General features: G+C 41.7%; 1 protein-coding gene across 1 annotated transcript in view; it reads left to right on the top strand.

The window, feature by feature from the left end:
• Nucleotides 1–1,940: 1,940 nt before the first annotated feature.
• The window catches only part of ccdc57 (coiled-coil domain containing 57), a 74,861-nt gene continuing 52,266 nt past the window's right edge, over nt 1,941–24,535 (top strand). The window contains exons 1-3 of the mRNA XM_028476943.1: nt 1,941–2,061; nt 5,710–5,872; nt 23,336–23,458. Of these exons, the coding sequence (XP_028332744.1) occupies nt 5,727–5,872; nt 23,336–23,458 (269 nt within the window). The 5' untranslated portion in view covers nt 1,941–2,061; nt 5,710–5,726. The remainder of the gene's footprint in view (nt 2,062–5,709; nt 5,873–23,335; nt 23,459–24,535) is intronic.

The following is a 24,535-nucleotide window of genomic DNA, read 5'->3' as shown; positions in this document are numbered from 1 at the left end:
CCTTAGTGCAACAGGTTTGCAGTTTTTTATTGGACTATTTCTGATTATTTTGTCAATCTGTAGTTTTTATTCCATGTGTCCAGAACTGTGCCACAATGTTGCTAGTACTACAGATACAGAGGAAAATTTGTCAAGTACGCCTTTACCTTGCAAAGAAGAAGCATCTATAACTACTTTATTAAAATGTGTTAATGTGTCATGTGTCACACATTTCCACTATACTCACAATAATGTGCCTTTCTCAAAAGGTGGTCAGTGGGTGTCCCTAGTGGTCCGTTTGTTTATTGGGAAAATATGTTTTTAAAATTAATATCATATTTTAGAATTAAAAGTGAATCTTGAACTGTTCGCAATCGACTCCAAAACAATGTAAATTCTATTTGAATTTGAAATGTGTCAGTAATGGGGGTATTTGTTTTACTTTACGACTATTTTGAGACACCACCTCGTAGTTATGCAAGTGTGTGTTTTCTCAAAATTCAAAGCGCAGAATAGATTGGAGGTTTAAGATGAGGTCAATAAAAGTAAAATAAACAAAAAGGTGCATGTGATTCAGACGCTTTAAGTGGTTCTGCCGCAGCAAGAAATTATTCCATGCATGCTAAATCCCAAGAGAGCGGTTTGTTTAAATGACATTTATTTGTAATATGCTGTTAAAGTAGTAAACATATCTATTGTTATTGGATTTTTGTCTTTTATTTGTGACGAGAAACACTGCCCTAGGGTTTTTCATATACACATTACGTTGACTTATTATGAACACCATTATAACCATTGTACCAAAGAAGTTGGTTGAAAGTCTAAATCAGTGCATTGACCATTATCGGTTTCATTGAGTTTGTGACCAATCTTTGTGTAATTTATTAGAATTTTGGGTGATTCTTTCAGTGAAATTTTTTTTATTAAGTATTTTAAGAAAATTGAATTAGATTGTAAAAGGTTAAACACACCTTGAGCATTTTGATAACAGTTAGGAACATAGTTGGTGGAAGTCCAGAAATCCTCTACAATGGATAATGTGTCTCAGCCTAGAACATTTAACATAATCTTTAATTATGACTGATAATTAATAAATGGATGAATTAATGTTTTATTTTTTCCTCCCACTAATTACCGTATTTTTCGGACAATTAGGCGCACCGGATTATAAGGCGCACTATCAATGAATGGACCTGACTGGGTCTATTTTAATACATAAGGCGCACCGGACTATAAGGCGCACCGGTTTGTTATTATTAATATTATTATTATTAAGACGCATTAAGCGAAATAAAATAGAATACAAAGATACATACAGTATAATATCATACCTGGCAGAAGTGGGAGCTGAGATGTTCTTTGAGACAATATATGAAAATGGCGATTCTTGGGACAGCGCAGATAATGAAATAATCTACTTTGAGCTTCAGAATTTCTTTAATGAATATATAAAAAATGAAAAGTCACATTATTATTATTATTATTATTATTATTATTATTATTATTATTATTAATAATAATATTAATAATTAATATTAATTATTAATTATTAATTATTATTATTATTATTATTATTATTATTATTATTATTATTAATAATAATAATAATAATAATGATATGACATTTAATTTTTTATTAAAATAAAACCCTAGATGAAATATTAATTATAATCATATTTTTCTTTTCTTTATTTTTTCTTTATATGTTTTGTAACGCATGACCTCTGTATTTAACATATTATGTATAGTCTAGGCCAATGACATAAATTTGAAATATTTATTTTATATATTTTTCTGCGTTTATTTCCTAAAGATTCTAAAGATCGATCCATAATTGGACTCTGATTTAATATGAATTTAAAACACTGCTTCCATACTGTACATGAATAAGCACGTGGAATGGGAAAATGTGGTAACATTGTGTGCTGTGAAGGACAATTGGCGGACGTGCAGCCGGTCAGGTGCACTTCCGGTTTACTACTGCCGGGGGGACGGGCTTCCGTTGCCATGTAAACGTTTACACCGCCAAGCAGTGAGCGTCATGATGGCGGACACGTAGCCGCCCGTGGAGAGGAAAACACGGTAATTCTGTGAGCCGGGGCTCCGGTGTTCCTTCACACGGTGGAAAAGCCTCTTCCTGGTCCCAGACACGTCACCGTGATGGGGTTTAGCGGCCCAGCGGCTCCCCTGCTCTGAGCTCTCTGTGCTCCAAGGTGCTGCACACACTGTAAACTAGAGATTATCCTGGGGTTTGGCTCAGCATAATCACCCTATCCTTGTTTTCTGCATAAAACCGAGCTGGGCCCGTCCTGTTTACACGCTATGTGTGGAGGGTTCATAGTCAGTGCTCAGTGACCGATACAACACATATAATTAACATATATTACCATATATAAATTCAGCATTGAGAAAATAAAACACACTTAAGAAATGATACAAAATACAACATGCAGTGTTGGCAACAAACACAAGCTCTCTCCACCAGCATGACAGTAGTTTGAATAAATAACAATGGTTACTGATTTATTAATGTGATGTCCTGTGATAAGTAACAGGTGTGCAATAATATACACTACAGGTCAAAGGTTTTAGAACACCCTCATTTTTCCAATTATTTATTGCAATTCAAGTCGTGCAAGGTTTGGTTACCCAAAACTGAAAAATAATGTACACTTCAGAATTATACAAATGGGCCTTTTTCAGGGCACATGAAGTGGGTTAACAATTTAAAGCTGTTCTGCTGCAGTGAAGGTTGAATCATCCTTGAAAGCTGGTGCTATAATTCCTACAGGTGTTCCAGAACTTTCCTTGGTTCCTTACAACCCATTCTGTCTGCATAAAAGCAGTGTTGGAACTAGGATGAGTATTGGCAAGGATGTTGCAATACGATACGTATCGTAATACGTCACGATACGATATTATCATGATATTCTACCCAGTTAATATCAAAATTAAACGTAGAGATGAAAAATGAAGTTGCTGTATATGTTCATCAGAATATATTGATCATTCAGAGGACAAATTGAGTCAAAGCTATTCAAAACATCCTATCTATTATTTATTATTAGTGTTTTTGCACATTTTCACTGCAAACAATATAATACAGTGTTACACACTGCCATCATAAAATAAAGTGCAACCAGTTTCTTTTCACTGAAACTACTGTGTAGAAGTCTCAAAGTTACCATGACAACATAATGACGGCATCGTAACAACTATAAGTGAGAACATTAAGGATAAATCACCCTGAGTTACTGATAATGCACAAAAATAAGAAAAAATAGTTTATCCTATTGTGTCAGTTTAAACACTGATCTGAGAAGATTATATGAAAATAAAATGTCTGCATACATAAATATTGCAGGCATTACACACTACCATCATAAAATCAAGTGCATCAAATAACCATTGCAACACATTGAAAGCATTGTAACCACCACTGAAATATTGCACAAATACACAAAAATATTGCACAAATACACAAAAATATTGATTAAATATCCAAAAAAATAAAATACATTTAAAAAAAAGGTGAACAGTATTGTTCATGGATTCCATCATTTCTTTTTCCAACTCAAATTGTTTGTTCTATGCTTTCTTTTCAGAGTGCAATGATACAATAAACTGAATCATTTTCAGTAAAAAAAACTGAAAAAAGTGTTGTGTTCTAAAACTTTTGACCGGTAATGTACAGTATGTGCTAACTGTTTAGAGCAGACAAAAGTCTAATTTTGTGCAGCACCCAAAGTAAATTCAAAATATCGCTCCAGAAACTTACAAAATGATAGAAGAATACACAAATGGATAGGGATGTTCAATAACAGATATTTACTGAGGGTTCTCACCAGGATTTTTTCACATCATAAGGGGGTCGCTTGGCTCGGGAGTTTGGTAGGAGGGTCCGAGGGCATGCCACTTGGAAAAATTTGAAATTTATAACCCTCTGAAACATTATTTTCTGCATTTTGAGGGCCAAATTTTGTGAAGTTAAGCTAAGGTTTAATTAATAGTTTTTGTTTAGATTACTATTGCAGTGCCCGTAGGAAGTATGTACTGCTATAGAAAAGTGGGAGGTTAAGTAGCTTTTTCATGGATGGTTAAATGAGGTTGTGTTTGAACATGGGACGTCAGGGACATTTAGACATTCTGCTGTCATTGATGTCTAACTTTACCACTAATATCATCAGTAACTATCTAAACTGGTAATTATGGATGCTGATCCGCAGAGATATTTGAGGAACACACACACACACACACACACACACACACACACACACACAGACAGAGACAGAGACAGAGACAGACATATATTATTTGCTTTTAAGAGGTATAAGGACTGATAACATATTTCTATAATACTGTACATTGGGAGATTGGAATACATTCTAATGTTCTAACTGATGACATCATCACTGAGTCCTTCGACTCAGGAGGTGGGGCGTGGGGATGGGGCGTCCAAACAAATCCGACATTACACATCGTTGAACCAAGCAGCAGCCATGTTGAAACTTTCAGTTCAGTCTGATCTTGATCCGCAGAGATATTTGAGAAACGCCACACACACACACACACACACACACACACACAGACATACAGAGATTTCTTGCTTTTTTAGAGAGATGAAGCACACTGTTTAGATTAGACGGACGTAACGTACGCAGACTGGGCTCGCGAACTGTCTGCACTCTTCACAGCTTTCATACTCAAGCGCACCTGGAGCACACTGCCGCACAGTAGTTCCCAGCAAAATCCTACATTTCCCACAATCCTTAGCACTTCTCTGTAGACCTTGTACTCTTTCTGAGACGTGTTTTAAATGTGTCGATACTTTTGTAGCTTCTCCTGCTCTGTTTCACCTGGTGGTGAAATGCAGGCCGTTACATCTAATGTGGGTCGATTTGAAAAATACATGTCAAGCAGTGTTTTGTGTGATACAGCGGATTCCGCACGGTCATAAAATCTGAGCTTTGCACTTAATTGTCCTGGCTGGCAGAGCCCGCGATGTCCGCCTGAGTATGTTTCAGCCTCTACAAAGCGGAGGATGCACACATGCAACGTCAGGGCCACTGAGTAGCTGCAAAGGTCCTCGGGTGAAGGCAGGATTATCCGAGCAATTTGCCTGTAGTAAACAGACGGTGCGGCTGATGTATGTGTTTCTGGGTTATGCAGATTAAAAAAAGAGTTAAAACAACGCATGCACGTCTGGAAGTCTCTTTTGTGGCCCTAGGCTGGTTGAAACGCAGCGTAGGGGCTGACATCACAACATAGGGGATCAAAATGACAGCGTCGGCGGCCCCTACGTTTAACAGCTCTGCGATATATGCACAGATCCCCTCCCCACCAACCTAATTTTAGGCCATATTATATATATATTTATATATGTATATATATATATATATATATATATTTACAGGCTTTCTAATAACCGTTACTCAACTTTCAGTTAGGAAATGTTCATGTGTTGCCTGGCAACAGCCTTGTCTCCCTTCCAGTGGTTGACCTATTTGCTCATCCTTGAGGTCATGCTGTTGTGCTGACTACAGTATCTATGGCACTCTGGTGTCATATTGCTTAAATATATCTCCATGGAAATAACAGTTTAAGGCTACTTTTAATGTGATGCCCACTGGATGTATTCCACAAACAAATTCAGTTTCCATGTTTACATTGATCAGGTCTTGTTGTTTGATTCAAACAGAAGTCCCTTTGTTGATGTTGGTATTTCTGCAGCTCGAGTGCCTCTTGGAATGGAGAGTCCAGGTTTTCTCTCTCAGTCAAAAAAGGACAAAAGATGGAGATGTGGGAATATCAAAGTTCTAGAGCCGGAGAGGGAGAGGTTCCAACAGTTGGAACGTTCTTTAAGGAAGGCCCAGGAGGAGAACTCATGTCTCAGGTAACTGCATCTCCTGCTGATTCCTTTAAAGATAAAAGTGCACAGTACATTCATGAAGAGGAGGAGAACCAGGTGGGATCACTTGAGAAGTTACACCAAGTTTCACGACTTGCATTATGGGTGTAGTCCAAGAGACAAATGCATACAAGTGTTTTTACTTTATTCTTACCGCGATTAGTCCGTAAAAACACCAGAAATGTGTTGGGGAGTTACTTTGGCAGAGAAATTATCATATGACAAATAGGGGCGGGATTTTAACGCAGAAATTACGATGAATTGATTTCAAGAAAATAACACGCTACAAAAATTTAACGCATTTCATCTCAGTTAATAAACAGCACGGAACTGTTTGTTGCACGTTTTTTCTGGAACGCCGATTACACTGATGCACACGTGACGTCAGAGCTCGGCTAAAAGCTACCAAAATGGAGGACTCAGATGAAAGCGCGCTGGTAGCGCCAGTGGAAGGACATTTTTATCTTAAGAAATGACCTGACGGTAGCCTTGATATAAGCGTGGTTCTGTGTAAACTGCAAAAAAGAGTTTGCAATTCAACCCTCCGTTAATCCTCTATTAAAATTTAAAAGTTTATTGTATTTTTGTCTGTGTTTATTATTTGATTCATTCATCCACTAAAATCCATTTAGATTGAGAAGTGTTTTTTTTTAGGGCAAATATTGTTATACACTTAAAATGTGATTAATTTAATTAATTAATTAATTATGGCCCAAGTTAATTAGATTCATTTTTTTATTCAAGTATCACCCCTAATGACAAATGAGACCATCAGGTCTTACTACTGGAGGACTTACTGTAGGGCTACACGATTATGGTCAAAATGTTAATCACAATTATTATATATAATCTGTGTTTTTATTACACTACTTTTAAACAAACAATATGTGTACAATTTACAGTGCAAAATGAAGCTTTAAATAAAAAATAACCCAAGAATTTAAAATGTTCCAAAGACTAACAGAATAAATTCATTATTACACAATGCAAAGCCTGTATTTTGAATGTAAATATTGACAACAATCAGATTTATTTAACCGTGGCAAACAGAATCGTGATCACGATTAAAGTTTGATTTATTGAAGATAAATAAATAATAAAATGACTAAATAATGTCTTTATAGGTTATAATGTACATGATTACTGTAAATCAGCCTTTAATGATTTTGAATCTTGTACATTTTACTATGGAAGACACGTGAAGTAAATGTAGTAGTTTGCACAAAAACAAAGTTGATTCTACCAGTTGTTGTTGGTTATGAAATTCGCTACAGTTTTTATGGTTTTAAGAACCAAAGTGAATGAATCAAAGAAAATGAGTATGACGCCTAAAATCACAGAAAGCACCAACAGCTGAACTCCCAAAGCTTTTGCTAAGCTAACAAAAGACGTTTTTCCTCACTTAGCTGTGGCATTGTCTGCCTGTTCAGGCCTTTCTGGGTTTATTTGTGTTGGTTTTGAAATGTGTGTCTCAGATACATGTATCAGTCCCAGAACAATGGAGGTTTCTTCACTGTGGGGAGTACCCAGCATGTATCCACTAGGAACGCTGACTTTGGAAACATTTCAGTGTTATTTCTCAAACTCTGACACACTCACTTCCACAGATGGCACGCATGCACGCACGCACACACACCATGTGTTTAAAGTCTGTGTAAAAAAAATTCTGCCATTTTCTTCTCAACACATTAAATAGGTCATAAATATATTCCTTAAAACATATACAAAGCCATTCAACTATTTAGAATTTAATTGTGGAGCTAGGCCTCACAATCTGTGTTTCAAATTTCTGTGTTCAAGATTTAATGGGTGGGTCAGAAATCATAGCCGCGTTACGTAACGGAGCCATCATTAGCATAAACTTGATCCTGCTGCTGAAGCGTAAAAATACGTTTATACATTTTCCCGCTCGCTCTCGAGTCCCGGATAGGATCTCTTTCGTCAGTTTGCAGCTAGCTAACCAGTCAACCAGTGAACTAGTGATAATAACAGTAAAAACACCTTTTATCTGTGACTGACAACGTTTGGCGGTGTTTCATGTGCTGCAGCCATGAAAGGAAATTATAAAACTCTGGCACTTTTAGTCCGTCTCGGTTCTCTCTTGGAGTCCACTAGAAACAACTCTCGTATCACTCCGCAAAAAGTTGAAACAAGGCGGTGTTGAGTTGAAAAGGCAGTGACGGGGGCGGAGGTTTAGGTGGACCAATCACAGTGCTTACATTTACGGATTTTTGGGAGTCAGTTTCAGGCTCTGATGGCTCAAACAGATAGGGTTGGGTCCGTCTCATGACGCTGCTAGCGCTAGCTTCCATTGTTACTGTAGGTTACGTCCTCCTACAGTACTCGGAGGAGGCGCTCGTCCCGCTCATGGGCGTGGTTCCAGCGCCTCTAACTGACACGACCCCAGCGTTTCAGAGCGGAGAAGTACTTGTTTTTCCATGATTTTGATACGTAATTTTATATACTTCAAATTTGGCTCAGTGGTCAATGACACATGTTTCTGTTGTGTAACAAACTCATAACATAAATTTATTTTTGCTTTACACAGACTTTAAATAATCTGAACAATGTTTGGTTCCTAAATGCTAAAGTGCTAACTAGGCTTTACACAATCATGATTTTGTGGCTGATTGGCGATCAGTGAGTTTAAATAAAAGAGTGTCACCGATCCAATCATATGAGGAGTAATGGGTACCGAATTTAGTACTTTTTAGGTACCGACCAAATTCCTTCTCTACTACCTGGTACCGATTTATGTAAGATCAAAGTGTACCATATTTCGGTACCTTTAGATACTTCTTTGTGACTGTGAGGGACTGGAGTAGGCATTTTCCCTCTTCACAGGTGCATAGTGGAGGTGTAGCACACGCATGCTCCTGTATCCACCTGCTATCTGAAACAGACAGAAATGTTCGGTATTAAAGATAAAGTATATGGAGCGCCTTGCTCCGCTGTCCGCTCTTTAATCAGACTCTCCTTCACCCCCCAGCTGCACTGACTGAATAAACAAAACTAGCTCCTGCACACGTGTGCACACAGAGATGCTAACAGCAGACACTGGCTGTGTTTCCATTACCCTTGGAAATGAGCAAAATCTAAATAGCACAATAAAAACTAGTAATGGAAATTTTGAAAAAACACTCAAATATCGCAAAAAGGTTTTTATGCTTTAATGAGGAGGTATTTCAGACATTTTGATATTGAAATGTGTCGCAAAAGCGCCATGAAACCAATTTTTCCGCAAATACACACAACACAGGACATGACGTTTTACTCAAAAAATTATTACTGCCACATTAGGTGTTAAACTGCAAAGGAATACGGAATGTTAGGAGGAGGTTCCTGCGCCGAAGTCTCACGGGAGTTGCGGGGCTCTAGTCCAAAACAACGTTCAATGGAAACACGTTCAAAGCACAATTTTACTTTGTCAAAATTTAGAAATATCGCTTTTATGTTGCGAAAATCTGTAATGGAAACCCAGCTACTGACTCTGCTTTCAAAGCCGATAAGAAGCACACCAGGCCCAGCGCTCCGCTCCGACAGACAGATGCGAGATACTATAGAGCCGTGTCACGTAGAGCAAAAATGTCTGTTGTGCGGAACATCTTTGGTGCAAAGAGACGATAAAACAATGTAATGGGATCATCTACATAAAAGTTTAATCACAACAATGACGTCATTAATCAGATCGGCGAATTGAGAAATTACAGCCGATCATAAAAATTGCATAAAATGCAAAATATCGGCCGATCCAATACAGCCAATCAGATTGGTGTAAAGTCTAGTGCTAATTTAACATATTGACTTGTTCACTAGAAACGTTCATTCTAGGTTTTTTTCTCCAAAAAAAGGAGGATAAATATTAAATAAGACAAAATGAAATCTTAGTGATTGAATCCATTGTGTTGCTAAATCGTAGGGGCAGGTTAGTGTGAAAGAGAAGGACATGACTTTGAATAAACTAATCACCAATAACAGTAAGGGGTGTCCCAATCCGATATCGGATATTGGTCTGATATTAGCCTGAAAATGAATATCGGATATTGGATTCAAATTTCCGGATTTTCCATTTTTCCCCCCAATTCATTTTTTATTTATTTTATTCAGTTGTAGAATACTGTAGATATTATGTTGAAGGTTAAATTTATGTAACCAATTGGTCGATAATAAATGGGTCAGTTTTTCTCAAACCTACTGTTGCTGACTATTGTTCTCTGTTTGAGTGACATCACTTGATGAAGCCTTTTCTAACATTCCACACTACAAAATAAGTCATTATTAGCTTTTTATTAAAGAAAAGAGAGAGAAAAAACAAAACAAAAAAAGTATGTATGATTCAAGTTGTATCGGGATAGAGCTGGGCAAAAAAATCGATTGAATCAATTAATCTAATTTGTAGATAGAAATGATTTTTACTTTGCACTTTCGAGTTTAAAAATAATAATAAAAATAATCATTAATCAATCATTTTTACATTTTTTTTCCCACCACAGTTTTTTCGGACGTTTTCGCGTTCCAATGTGAGCCAGCCGCAATGTGTTTTCCCTTTGAGTAGGATATACTGTATGTGTGCCACAGGCATGTTCAATTTTTTATTCGCACTATGCTGAGATGCTAAAGGAAGAGTTTATTATTTTTTTAATTGTAATGTTATATATTATAAAATATGTAGTTATCTGATTTCTTAATCAGAAAATTTAAGCTACTGTGAAGTTGCTGTTGCACTTTTGCTTAAACCTGGTTAAAGCTTGAAATAGTTGAATGACAGAGCTTCATTTACTTTTTATTTTGGGATTGTTCTATACATTTTAACTCTTGAAGACAATCACAGCAATAAAGTTGCACTTTTGACAATATATCTGATGTCTTCAGTCATTTTTAAGTGCATTGGAAAAAAAAATTTGAAAATGAAATCGAAACTCGATTTGTTTTTAGAAATCTGAGATTTTTTTTTAGGCAAAATCGCCCAGCCCTATATCGGGACATCCTTAATAACAGCATCAGTTAGACATTTTGCTTTGTAGATCTTCCACAATTGTCTTTGAAAATAATAATAACGAAAAATAATTCTGATGTCAAACTAAAATTACAAATGCACAGAAAGGCTAGTGCCCTGTACGTACACACTGAAGTGCACACAAACAGTACATACACATTATGAGTACTTTCAATTACAAACAGACTCACCAACAAAGTGTATCGCTCCGTAAAAACTAAGTGCACACAAAACAAAAGGGAATGAGACTGAACCTTACCAATAGATTTTCATTAATGTTGTATGTCCTAGGTTCCCAAAGTGGGGTACGGGTGCCCCCAGGGGTAGTCAAATTGTCATGGGGGTATGTGAAACTAGAACATGAATAGATCAGCAGTCCGGAGCCTCCATGCATTGCCACAAATTACACACTGCCCTCTAGTGGTGAGCAAATACATTACATGGCCAGTCGCCTGCTCTTGCATTGTCTTATGTGACTCTCGTTGATTGATTTACACCTGTGACTGTCACTCATTCCATCTTGCGGGACTAACAGATGAAAATGAATAACTAGTTAAATAAAAGTCAAATGTCCTTCCTTGTGGACTGCTTCCACTAGTCAGTCCACAGTTGAAGCGTCACCTGCCAGTGACAGCAACACAATATTTAAGGTGTACGGCAGAACGGGATTCTAGCAGCCATGCACTTGTAGACAGTGTTGGGAGTAACGCATTATAAAATTAACAAGTATTATATTCCTTTTTTCAGTAACAAAGTAATATAACGCATTACTGAAACAAAAATCAGCAATATATTACTCGTTACAATCTCAGTAATGCTAGTTACATGGAGACTTTAATGAATTCCACTGATATTCCAATGAAAAGGGAAAAAGAGTGTTGAAGGCAAAACCGTAAATTAGAAGAAGAACCTCCGCACATACTTCTTTCCTGCAGAGCTGATTGTTGCAAATCATAACGCATGGCCATGGAAACGGACTGCACATTTGTCTATGGTGGAGTATTTACCACTATTTCAAATTCATTAATTCATACCTAATGATACCTGAACATTAGGGCTTTCTTTTTTGTTTTTGTTTAATAGATGATTTTTTGTTTGTATATTTTTATTTAATGAACAGGACTAAATTGACTCTTTATTTTGTCATTGTGATATAATATCCTTGTGGCTATGCTCAGGTCCCTGCATTGATTATAAGTTTACATTGTTAAATAAGAACATGTTAAGGTGCTGAAGACTGATTCAAAGGTCAATACAATGTTACAAGGAAAAGGCGTGTCGTGTCACATTTGTTGACATTAATCTGTATTGGTATCAATGTAATAAGATTAGTATTTTAAAATGGCTTCACATAACGTAAATGTGCGATTAGCTAAAAATAACTTAAAGTAGTGTAACTCAGTAAAGTTTAGGAGATGGTAATATTGTAATACAAATATGTTACGTTTTTATGCCTGTAACTAGGGCTGGGCGATATGGCCTTTTATTTTTTTATTTATTTTTTTTTTACCTTGTCTGCACATGCTGTCGAAGGTTAACACTACAAGAAGTGCAATCTTTTAACAGCAATGCATATTTTATTATTGCAATTAAATAAATTTATTTATTTCATTGCATAATTGTGACCGTCACCAGCCCTCCCTAGGGAAGGGTAAGAAATACTTTATTAAAGGGAGGATGTAAAAGAGAGAGGGCAGTGTTACACCAAGGTGAGGGGTTGGAGGGGGGTGGGGAAGTTAACAGGGAAGAGGGATACAAGATAGGATATAGAATGGGTGGGGAATAGTTGTTAGGTTTTAAGTGATGCGATGTGAAATTGTGGTTGTGTATATTGTGCTTATTGTTGTGTTGTCAAGCCAGTTTGGTGACCAGTGTGCGGTTTAGGAATAATGGTGGTGGCTGTGAACAGAGGAAGAGGTGAGTGGAAATTCCATAAAACAGGTATTTGGGAACAACGTGTCTAAGGTTGAGCCCAGTATGAGTGTTATCCCACAGCCCAAGGCCAGTGCATCCATGACAAATGTATTTCCAAGAACCGCCACTGCAAAACCCAAGAGCCGCCCCCGGGCCCGAAGAAGCAGTCAGGCCAGCAGCAAGAGCAGGCAGCCTAAGGGCCCCCGGCGACCACCCCACGGCCAAGCAGCCCCCCGAACGCCCCCAAGATCCCAAGCCGAGAGGCAGCCATCGCCCCCCCCATACACACCCGAGAAAGCCCCAAGGAGCCAAGGACCCAGCGCACCACGCCACCGATCCCACCCCCAACCCCCAGACCCCCCACCCCATCGGCCCCCCCACCCCCGCGCCCAACCCCCCGAGGGGAGGGCCCAGAGAACTCCCTGCCCGAGGCCCCAGCGGAGGAGCCGAAGCCCACGCCCAGCAGACGACCAGAGCCGCGCCGAACAGGCAGCCAGCGGGCACCCGCCGGCGAGCCCAGCGCCAGCAGGGGCCCGACCCCAGGCCGGAAGGACCCGGAACGGATGCAGCACCAGGAGCAGCCCGCCCAGGGAGGACGACCACACCCCAAGCCGCATAAGGCACCAGGGGGCCGCCGGGAGTCCCCCCGCCGGCCCCCAGGCACCCCAACCTAGCCCCCCATGGCGCCCCAGATCACCCTTCGCTGATGCCGCCCGCGCCACGAGCTTCAGTTTTTTTTTTTTTTAAAGCCAGGGCCCCCCCCAAGGGCCAAGCCAGACCGCCCCGCCGGGACGTGGCCCCCTATTCCGGCCCCCGACACCCTACCTCACGGGGCACTGCCCAAGCAGGGGCCGTACCAGTAGGTACGCAAGGGCGCGGCACGCGCCACCCGCCCCGAAAGACCCCCGCCAGGACCGGCCCGGCCAGCAGGCCAAGCACCCCGGGCCCCAGGAGCACCCCCCGGGACCAGGACGCCCCAAGGGCAAGCCCCCGGGCCAAGCCCCCCGGGACGTACCCCCCACCCCCGCCCAGGACCCAGCCACGGCCCAGCAGGACCGCACAGCCCCGGACAGCCCAAGGCCAGCAGCCCAGGGCCCGCCGCCCCCCGGACAGCGCCAGCCACGAAGCAGCGCCCCCCACCGGCTCGTGAGCAACCGGCGACCCCCACCGCGGGGACGGAGGCACCCCAATGGCACACATCAAGTGCGGGACAGCAGCCCCCGGCCAAAGATGCCCCGGACCCACCCACCAGTCCGCAAACGGCAGGACAGACCCACCAGGCGGCCGACAGCAACCTCCACCACCGGAACAGCTAGCGCCGCCCCCCAGTAAACAGCATCACTCCGAGGCGCCAAGCAACCCCGCCCCAACCCCGGCGAGGACACCAGCACACCCCCAGCACACCCACCCCCCAAACCGGCGAGGCAGGCCGCCCCGGGTCCGCACACCGCGGGGCCCGCCCCCAAGGCCACCAGGAGACGAAACAAGCACCCAGCCACACCCAAGGGGAGGAAGCACCCCCGCGCCCCACCAGGCCGACACCGCCCGGAAAGACCCCGCAAGGAGGGACCCCAGCAAAGCCCCCCTGAGACCCACCGCCACGCCCGACCGCACCATCCTGATGTATTTTTACTCTAAGCAGTGGCCCGGCCACCAACAGAGAAGCCAGGCCCCCACCGGAGAGGCCCAAATATGTGAACCAACCCACCACCCTGTTATGGTGCCTCTCCATTCCCCAATGGAGAGGCACTTCCCTATCCCCTGTGTGAATGTGTGTGTTTAGTGAATGTATGGGGTGTAATTAAAAGAAGGGGGAAGGAGGGGAGCGGTGCTCCCCATCCTGCCTCTGTGGATATATGTGTATGTGGTGTAATACGCCGGAGGGTGTACGTGAGTACGTGAGTACACCCTCCGGGGGGTGGCATGTTGAGGTGCGATTAAAATTGGAGGGATTAGTATGGTAACTAGAGGTGGGAGTGCCGCCCCCACGCCACTACATAGTGACACAGGTGGCGGCCCCCTCCACCCCCAGTCCCACCATCCAGCCCCCCAAGGGTTGGGTATGGGTGTGTGGTGCATTCTGTGAATGAGCCAGACCAGCTGGGAGTGAGGTGAAGTGTACATGTAGGAGGCCTGTCTGGTGTGAGCCGGGCCCGTCCGCGTGGCGGGCCACGCGAGAGGGTAGATGGTGCAGACGGGCAAGCGGCACTGCGGGCCCCGGAGCAGCAAGGCCGGAGACCCCCCACACGGCACCCCCCCAGACCACGGCGGCACCCCCCACCCCCGGGCGCAGCCAGGCACCAACCCCATCCCCCGGTGCTCCAGGGGGCGACCCCCGCCGCACGCCAGCCCAGAGCGACGCCCCCCCCGCCGCCAAGGAGGGCGGCCGAGCAGGGGGGAGGCCCGTGCCCGCACCAGGGCCAGCACAGGCCCACCCGGCGCCACGATATAACACTCTCCACCGGGAGGCGGCCCGGCCCCCCCGACGAAAGAGGACACCATCTACCGCCAAGCAGGGCCACCCCGCCAACCACGGACCGGCAAGCCCGAGTACCGAAGCACCCCCAGCCCGGTACCGCCATCCCACACCAACGGCGCCAGTAGAGCCCCCCCCCCCCCCCATGGAGGCGATCCCCGACGACCCACGCACCGGCGCGAGACACCCCCCCGACGCCAGCACACCCCGGACGACAGCGGGCCCCAGGCCACCAGCCCCGCCCCGCCCAAGGCCGCGCAGCGCCGCCACGCGCCGCGGCCGGTCCCCGGGCAGATGACAGGAGAGCACGCCCCCGGACACCCAGACCACGGATCCACCCCCGTGACCCCCCCGCCCCGGAATGGCGCCCACGGCGCCCGGTGCACCCAGCCAGCAGACCAGCCAATCCCGACGCGGATCCACCAGGCCAAGAGCCAAGCGCCGCGCCCCCGCACACCCACCCAACACGACCCCCGGGGAGGCCCCATAGCACTCCCCACCCCTAGCCGTAACGGCCACACCCCGGCCATTGCGGTCAAACAAAAGCCCCGGAGGGGGCCCCGCCTGGCTCGTCGCGCAAGCGACATCCCTGGCGAGGGCGCGCCCTAGGGAGCCAAGCCGAGGACCCGCAAGGGCCGACGGAGAAACCCACAGCCACACCCCGCCACCCAGCGACCCAGGAGGCAATCGCCGACCCCGGGCAGCAGCCACCCCCAAAGCCACCCCCACCCCGGATCCCCCCGGACCGGAGCCAAGGACCCCACCACCCCAGGCCCCCCAACGAGACCACCCCCCAGCCAACCCACCCGGCACGGCACCGCCCGCCCCCCAGGCGGGAGCCACAGCCCCCCCACCAGCGCCCCAGACCAACGGGAGCCCCCCAAACCCAACCCAACAGGATGGCGGGCGCAAGAGCAAAGGAGGAGGAGGGGGGGAGGACGAGACAGGGAGCAGGAGGAAGGAGCGGCAGGGGAGCATGCAGGGCCCCAGCCCCAGAGACCAACCAGATGCGTATGCAAGGGGCAACAGCGCCAAATCAAACAGCCCCGGGACCTCGTGAACACCCAGAAGGAATGCACACCCGTGCCGAGGCAACAAGACACCCCGGCAACCCACCCCAGCCATCCTGGTCAAGACCACCCCAGAGGCCCAAGGCGGCCCAGGCCTACAGTTGGGCTAGTGCGTTAGTAAAGAGTGGTGCTGGCAGTCGCTTGCAGGCTAGATCATCAGGCTTTTAAAAATTTAGATTTAATGCAATTAAAAAAGGAGTCCAACGCTCCTCAAAGCACATTATTTTTTTTTGTTTTCTGAGAGCAGACATCTTTTCCATGGAAATAAATTCTGTGAGGAGATTTTGCCATTGGTTTATGTTTAAGGATTTTTTGTCTTTCCAATTTAGTAATATTGTTTTTTTTGCTATGGCTAGTGCCGCAAGGATTGATTGTGATTGGTTTGCTGGAAGTTGAAGCATTGTCAGGTCTCCAATCAAACAAAGATTTGGAGATAAAGGAATCCTGCAGTCCAAAATGGAGGACAGTTTTTCAGTGATTAGAGTCCAAAAGTGTTGAACTGGGGAGCAAAGCCATAAGGCATGTAGATAGGAATCCGCTGTATTCTGGGTGCACTGAGAGCAGATGTCTGTTGCTGAGAAGCCCATTTTATGCATTTTCTGTTGGGTAATGTGGGATCTGTGGAGGACCTTGTATTGAATTAGCTGAAGGTTTGTGTTTTTTGTCATCTTAAAAGTATTACAACAAATTTCTGTCCAGAAATCAGTGCTCGGGGTGATTGAGAGTTCAGCCTCCCACTTCGCGATTGGTAAGTAATTACAGTTAGTGTTCGAGAGCGCTCTGTATATTTTTGAGAGTTTTTTTGATTTTGTTGAGATTTTTTTCATATATTTAGCCAGTTCTGGAGGTTGTAAAGTAGTTAAGTCTAGTGGAGTAGTTTTCTTTATTGTCTCTGTTACTTGTAAGTACTGTAGAAAGTTACTTTTATTTATATTGAATGCTTGGGTTAGATTGTTATATGTCCTGAGCTTATCATTTTCGAAGAGGTCTTGGAGATGAATAATTCCGCTATCTTCCCATGTTTTTAGATAGAGTGGTGTTTTTCTGTTTCTAAAGTCAGGGTTGTGCCAGATTGGAGACAGCATGTTAGTTTTTAATTGAACATTTGTTATGTCCAGGGCTTTCCACCACGCAGTCAGGGTGGAGGCAATCAGTGGGTTTTTAAAGCAGTTATGACGTTTCAGGGTCACAGTGATAAAAGGGAGATCAGAGAGTTTAATATGTTTGCAGTCTAGCTGTTCTATTTCTAGCCAGGTGTTGTGGTATTCTTTTGGTTTTAACCATTCTGTTAAATATAGAATTTGGTTTGCTAGGTAATAATGCGTGAAATTAGGGGCTTCCAACCCTCCCTCGCTTTTATTTTTTTGAAGAGTTGAAAGGCTTATTTTGGGTTTTTTATTCTTAGCATAGAATTTTGTAATTGCAGAATCTAATCTTTTGAACCATTGCGTTGGTGGTTTCAGTGGGATCATAGAGAACAGATAGTTTATTTTCGGTAAGATTTTCATTTTAACTGAGGCTATTCTGCTAAGGAGTGAGATGGGGAGATTGTTCCATCTCCGCAGGTCTTCTGTGACTTTATCCAACAGAGGGTCTAGATTCAGTTTAATTAATTCATTTAGGTTTGGTGATATATTTAAGCCTAGATATTTAATTATATTTGTGGGGGAGGGGTATTGTGGGTTTTGGGTTGCTGGGTTCCATGAATTTTTCGTTAAAGGAAGGATTGATGATTTTGACCAGTTAATGGAATAGTCTGATAGTTTAGAGAATCTGTTTATTAGTTTAAATAATTCTTCTAATGAAGATTGGGGTTCTTCTAAATAGAGTAAAATGTCATCCGCATAAAGATTAATTTTGTGTTCTGAAATGGATGAGTGGATTCCTCTAATAACAGAGTTCTGACGAACAGCTGATGCGAGAGGTTCAACAAATATTGCAAAAAGCAAAGGTGAGAGTGGGCAACCTTGTCTCGTTCCCCTCTGCAGTGTGAAGCTTTGGGATGTTATTTTGTTTGTGGTTACTGAGGCCTTAGGTTTAGAGTATAGGGTGGAGATCCATTGTATGAATGAATCTCCAAAGCCAAATCTGTCAAGGACAGCAAGGAGGAATGACCAGTTGACTCTATCGAATGCTTTTTCTGCGTCTAGTGACAAGATTATTGTTTTCTTTTTAGAGTTCTGTGCCATGTTGATCAAATTAAACAGCCTTCTAACATTGTCTGTGGAGTGTCTATTTTTAATAAATCCTGTCTGGTCTTGGTATATAATTGACTGTACGACTTTCTCTAACCTGGAAGTGAGTGCTTTGGAAATAATTTTTATGTCTGTGTTAATAAGTGAGATGGGACGGTAACTTGAGGGTAACATGGGGTTTTTGTCTGGTTTAAGTAGTAATTTAATGTTTGCTGTATTCATGTGACCTCCTACATAACCTTTATTTTTAATCTCTGTTACTACTCTGAAAAAGAGCGGAGCCAGTATTGACCAGAAGTGTTTTAGGAATTCAGCAGGGAACCCATCTGGACCTGGTGCTTTGCCTGTTGACATGCTATCCAAAGCATTTTGTAGTTCTTGTAAGGTTAATGGTGAGTCTAAGGTGGTTTTCTGCTCTATGGTGAGCTGTGGTAGGTTTAAGTTATTGAGGAAGGTTTTCATATCATCAGGGTCAGGGTTTAAGTTTGATGAGTATAGGTTTTGATAGTAATCATGAAAAACCTTATTAATGTCCTGAGGTAAGTTTAAAGTTTGACCTGAATTATCAGAGATTGCCGCTATGAAATAGTTTTCTTTGTTGTGTTTAAGCTGATTTGCTAAATATTTGCCTGATTTATTATTGTAGTCAAAGTTTTTGTACCGTAGTTGCTGTAAAATAAAATCCGTTTTCTTAGATAAAATTATGTCCAGATTAAGTTTTGTATTTTGGAGTTTTTTCCATAAAAGTTCAGACGGGTTAGCTGCGTATTCTTCCGTAAGTTTCTTAATTTTTCTTCAATCGTTTTTTCTGCTATCTGTTCCTGTTTTTTCTTATAAGAAGAGTATGATATAATCTTCCCTCTGATGACAGCCTTGCCGGTTTCCCAGAGTAAGGACGGTGACACTTCCAGAGAATCGTTTGTTAATAGAAAGTCCTCCCATTCTTTTCTTATCATTTTACCAAATTCACTGTCATTAAGTAAGGAAGTATTAAAGCGCCACAGAGAGGATAATTTCTGGTTAGGGTCACACTTCAGGGTGAGGGATATCGGGGCATGATCGCTAATGATTATAGGATGTATTTTAGAGGAAATCTTATGTGCAATGGATTTATTTGAGAGAAAGAAGTCGATTCGGGAGAAGGATTTATGCACAGGGGAGAAGAAGGTGTATTCTTTTTTAGTTGGATTGTTCAGTCTCCATACGTCTCCTATTCCAAGATCATCCATGTAATTCATTAATACTTTAGCAGATCGAGACGGTTTTGTATTTGGGCACTTACTGGATCTGTCTAATGATGTGTTGAGTGTCAGATTGATTGACCTCCGATGATTACAGATGAATCTGCAGAAAGGTCCGATAGCTCCGAAAAAACTCTATGGAAGAATTCAGGGTCGTCGTTATTGGGGGCGTAGAGGTTTAGAATTGTGAAACATTTATTATAGATTACCACTTTGATAATAATATATCTACCCTCTGGGTCTATGGTGGAGTTGATTATGTTAAAGAGCAACCTTTTGTTGAAAAGAACCGAGACTCCTCTTTGCCTGGAATTGAAACACGAGTTATATATTTTGTTAAAATTTAAGTCTGTCAGAGATTTTTCTTCTGATTGAAGTAAGTGAGTTTCTTGAAAGAAAACAATGTCTGCATTTAATCTTGATACATAATCAAATATCTTGATCTTTTTAGCCTGCGAGCGAATGCCACGCACATTCCAAGATGTTACTGTAAACTGAGACATGGAAAGGAGTGCGGTTTAGTCCTTACGAATGTGAGCGTAACCAAGGGTCTGAGAGCATTTGTGCACAGCTGTGTCGTGATAGACTTCAATGCAAGAAAGAAAGAGAAGAAATGCTTATCATGCGATACCACCACAAGGTAAGGGGCTGGGTTGAGAAGGTTAGTGAGAAGCACAAACATACAACAACAACAACCAGTACCAAAAGAATAAAACACGCAATGGGTAATTATATAAAGCGTAGGAAGGGGGGGGTATTGAGTGGATGTGAAAGAAAAAAAAAGGTTAGGGGTTGGAGAAGAAAGAGGTGACATGGGGGTAGAGAGTGTCATGTGAAACTGTACGAGCCTATACGTGTTTACCAACATCTGAGCAAGCATACACACACATACATACACACACATTTAGTATATATACACATATCCCTTATTTTATTTTATTTATCTTTTGAATTATTTCAATTATTTTATATATATATATATATATATATATATATACATATATACATATACATACACACATATATATACATATATATACACATACACATATATATATATATATATACACATACATACATACACATACATACACATTTAATTATTATTGTTTATATTTCTTTTTTTTTTTTTTTATTTGTTTTTTTTTTTTTTTTTTTTTTTAAAGTTTTGTTAACATACATATATATAGATATACATACACATAGAGTACATATATATACACACACACACACATACTACCTTTTACCTTTTAAATAGTGCTACCTGAACTATGGCCTTTTATAAATACCGCGATATTTTTAGGCCATGTCACGATACACGATATATATCTCGATATTTTGCATTACCCTTGAATTAACACTTTGATGCACAAAATCACACCAGTATGATGATTCTATATGTCTACATTAAAACATTCTTGATCATACTGCATTAATATATGCCAATTTTAAACTTTCATGCAAAAAAGGGGATATCACAACTAAGTCAAAGTTGACATAACTGTATTTATTAAACAGTGAGTGGCTCAAACATAAAATTGTCAACAGAAAGTGCACGTTCTGTGCAAAATTGTCACAGAGACATTTCAAAACAAGACATTAGTGCAGGATGCAACTCACATGGCATTTCAAAACACAAAATTAAAGTGCACTTTTTGTACATAATGCCACTACAATATTTTAAAACAAATAGTGCCCTTTTGTGCATGTTGTCATTAAGATGACATTTCAAAACAACACTAAATTTAAGTGCACCTTTTGTGCATAATGCCACTAAGATATTTAAAAAAAAAAAAAAAAAAAAAAAGTATCGAGTATATTCGATATATCGCCCAGCCCTACCTGTAACTAGTAATATATAACGTAATAGTTAGTAGATAGCCGAGCTATTAGCATGGCCATTGGTCAAATGAGGTTGTGTTTGAACGTGGGACGTCAGGGACATTTAGGTTTGTTGTGAAATGTGTAAAGTGATAACTATTGTGTTCATATATGTTGGCTTTTAGCAAGTTTAACCCCATCTATTCCAGTTTCAGCTTGTTGTCAGTCTGATCCTGATACACACACACACACAGCTTTACGTTGAGTAGTATCTAATTTAAAATAATTTGTATGGATGACGGTGTAGTTCAAACTGATTGTTTTTTCATACGTTCATCCATTCATCCATTTTTAGACCCGGCTGTTTCGGCACACAGTGGGCGCGAGGCAGGGGTACACCCTGGGCTGAAACATGAACTTTCAGAAAACTGTGTTAAATAGTTTGTGTTGTCACAGTGTGTTGACTGTGTCAGCACTTCTGTAAAAACAACGTTGCTCAGAAAGTTATGCTTTTTAGAACATTGGAACATAGGGATGACATCATCATTCTGGAGGTAGGACTGATGACATCATCATTGTGATGGTAGGACTAATGACATCATCAATTTAGAGGTAGGACTGCTATAGTCGCTGTAGAAGTAGAACCAATGTTCCAATGTTCTAACTGATGACATCATCACTGTAGAGAGGACCAATGTTCTAATGTTCTAACTGATGACATCATCACTGTAGAGAGGACCAATGTTCTAATGTTCTAACTGATGACATCATCAATGTAGAGAGGACCAATGTTCTAATGTTCTAACTGATGACATCATCACTGTAGAGAGGACCAATGTTCTAATGTTCTAACTGATGACATCATCAATGTAGAGAGGACCAATGTTCTAATGTTCTAACTGATGACATCATCAATGTAGAGAGAACCAATGTTCTAATTTTCTAACTGATGACATCATCACTGTAGAGAAGACCAATGTTCTAATGTTCTAACCGATGACATCATCAATGTAAAGCCAGGACTGATGACATCATCACTAAGTCAGTCTACTCAGGAGGTCGGGCGTGGGGGTGGGGTGTCCAAAGAAATCTGACGTTGCACACCCTTGAACCAAGTAGCAGCCATTTTGAAACCTCTTTTTGATGAGCTAGTTCTCCAGCCACATCTTGTATTTTGTGCTGCAGTTCCAACTTCATTTGGTAGCATTTGTCCATATACTTTTGGGTTTCTTCCTGCACATTACTTACATTCATGTGAACACACACACACACATACATTCCCCCGTGGCGACCGTGGCTCTGGTTGTAGAGGGGGTCATCCTCCGATCGAGAGGGGGTTTGATCCTGGAAAAGTTTGGGAACCACTGTTGTATGTGATTGTACAGCCAGACATGTAATATTGAAGATGCTCCTACAACAAAGATACAGTCCATGTTTTCTCGTCACATTCTAACCATGTTGTTCATTATACCACAGGGAGTATTCATTCTTCCAAAGTATAATCTCTTCGTTTCAGTTTTGAATATTTTTCCTCATATAAAGCACATTGTTATATGTGAGCCACAGGCTTTCCGCATTTTGAACTTCCTAAATCCCCCCTAAAGTGAAAAAGAAATGTATGAGAAAAATAAAAATTGGGATTTTGTGCAGTTTCTTTTTCAGTGGTTTGGGATTTTATCTGTTGGAATTTTGTTATGGATTCGTGCAGTGGTTACACTTCCTTTATACATGACAGGAAACTGTTCCATCAACTGAGTGAGGCTTTTCATTTCAACCTGGCTCTCCTGGATGACCAAAACAAGGAACTGAAGACATACGACAGTGTCATAACCAAGGCTCTGACCCAGGAACACAACAGGTACCCACTCTGATAGACAGCTCTTTACACAACAACAACAAATACTGGAACTGTGAAAAGAATAAACTTTGGAAATTTGGTCACACTGCAGACACATTATCAGCATTCTCGTCAGCATTTAAAATAATTAACAATCTGAACATTAATACAGATTTTCATTTTATGTTTTCATGTCATCTTTGTATATTTGTGTGGTTGTTTTGTGTTTTTATGGGCTCATTTTGTAATTTTTTTCTGTAATTCTGTGTATTTGTGTCATTGTTTTGTGTGTCATGATTCACTTTGTATATTTTTGTTGTATTTTGTGTTTTTGGAGTAATTACCTCCTCCATGAAGCTCATCCTTTCACCAGTGTTTCAATGTGTGCTTGAATGACCCATATAAAAGTGGCCTGGGTCAGATTTGAAAAATTCTGAATTGTACTGTTCACATAGATGGGAAAAAAATCAGACATGGGGGAAATTCTAGAAGCTGGAAGATGTTAGGGTCAACTTCACCCCCTCCCTCTGAAAAGAATTGTGTGTGGGTGGGGGTGTGGTGTGGTGTGTGTGTTGTGGTGCGTGTATGTGCGTGTGTCTGATATTGATCTGAACTATTGACCTTCTGTTATATTTGTCATTACCTAATGAGCTCTGAGTCTGCAACCTTTACTCGCAAGGAGCCGTTTTGCCTCATCTCGCCTGGATTAAAGTCCTTCCAGAGCCAAAAGAAAAAACCTTCTCAATGAAGACAATACAGTGTATGAAATTCTACACAGTTAAAATAATATTAAGTAATTTTACGAGTTACAGTTTTTTTCGATTGCTTAAGCACGATTTTCAAAAGAGGGCCCATGTTTTCAAAACACTAGACACAATTAGCAAAACACTACAGATCCTTTGCATAATTAAACACTTGTAAAAACTATATACTTTTTAAAAACCACTCTTTGTTACCATCTGAAACACACACGTTTCACATTACTGTACTCTGTTTGCACGAGTTACACTCTGCTGTAATAAACCTAAAACACTTTTAGCACTTCTACTTCCCTACGATTAGAGTAGGCTACTATCAACAAAGTACAAATATAATGTA

Source organism: Gouania willdenowi, chromosome 19 (assembly GCF_900634775.1).
Source record: "Gouania willdenowi chromosome 19, fGouWil2.1, whole genome shotgun sequence".
Classification (NCBI taxonomy): Eukaryota; Metazoa; Chordata; class Actinopteri; order Blenniiformes; family Gobiesocidae; genus Gouania; species Gouania willdenowi.
The sequence above is the reverse complement of the archived record's forward strand: the minus strand, read 5'-3'. Positions and strand labels throughout refer to the sequence as shown.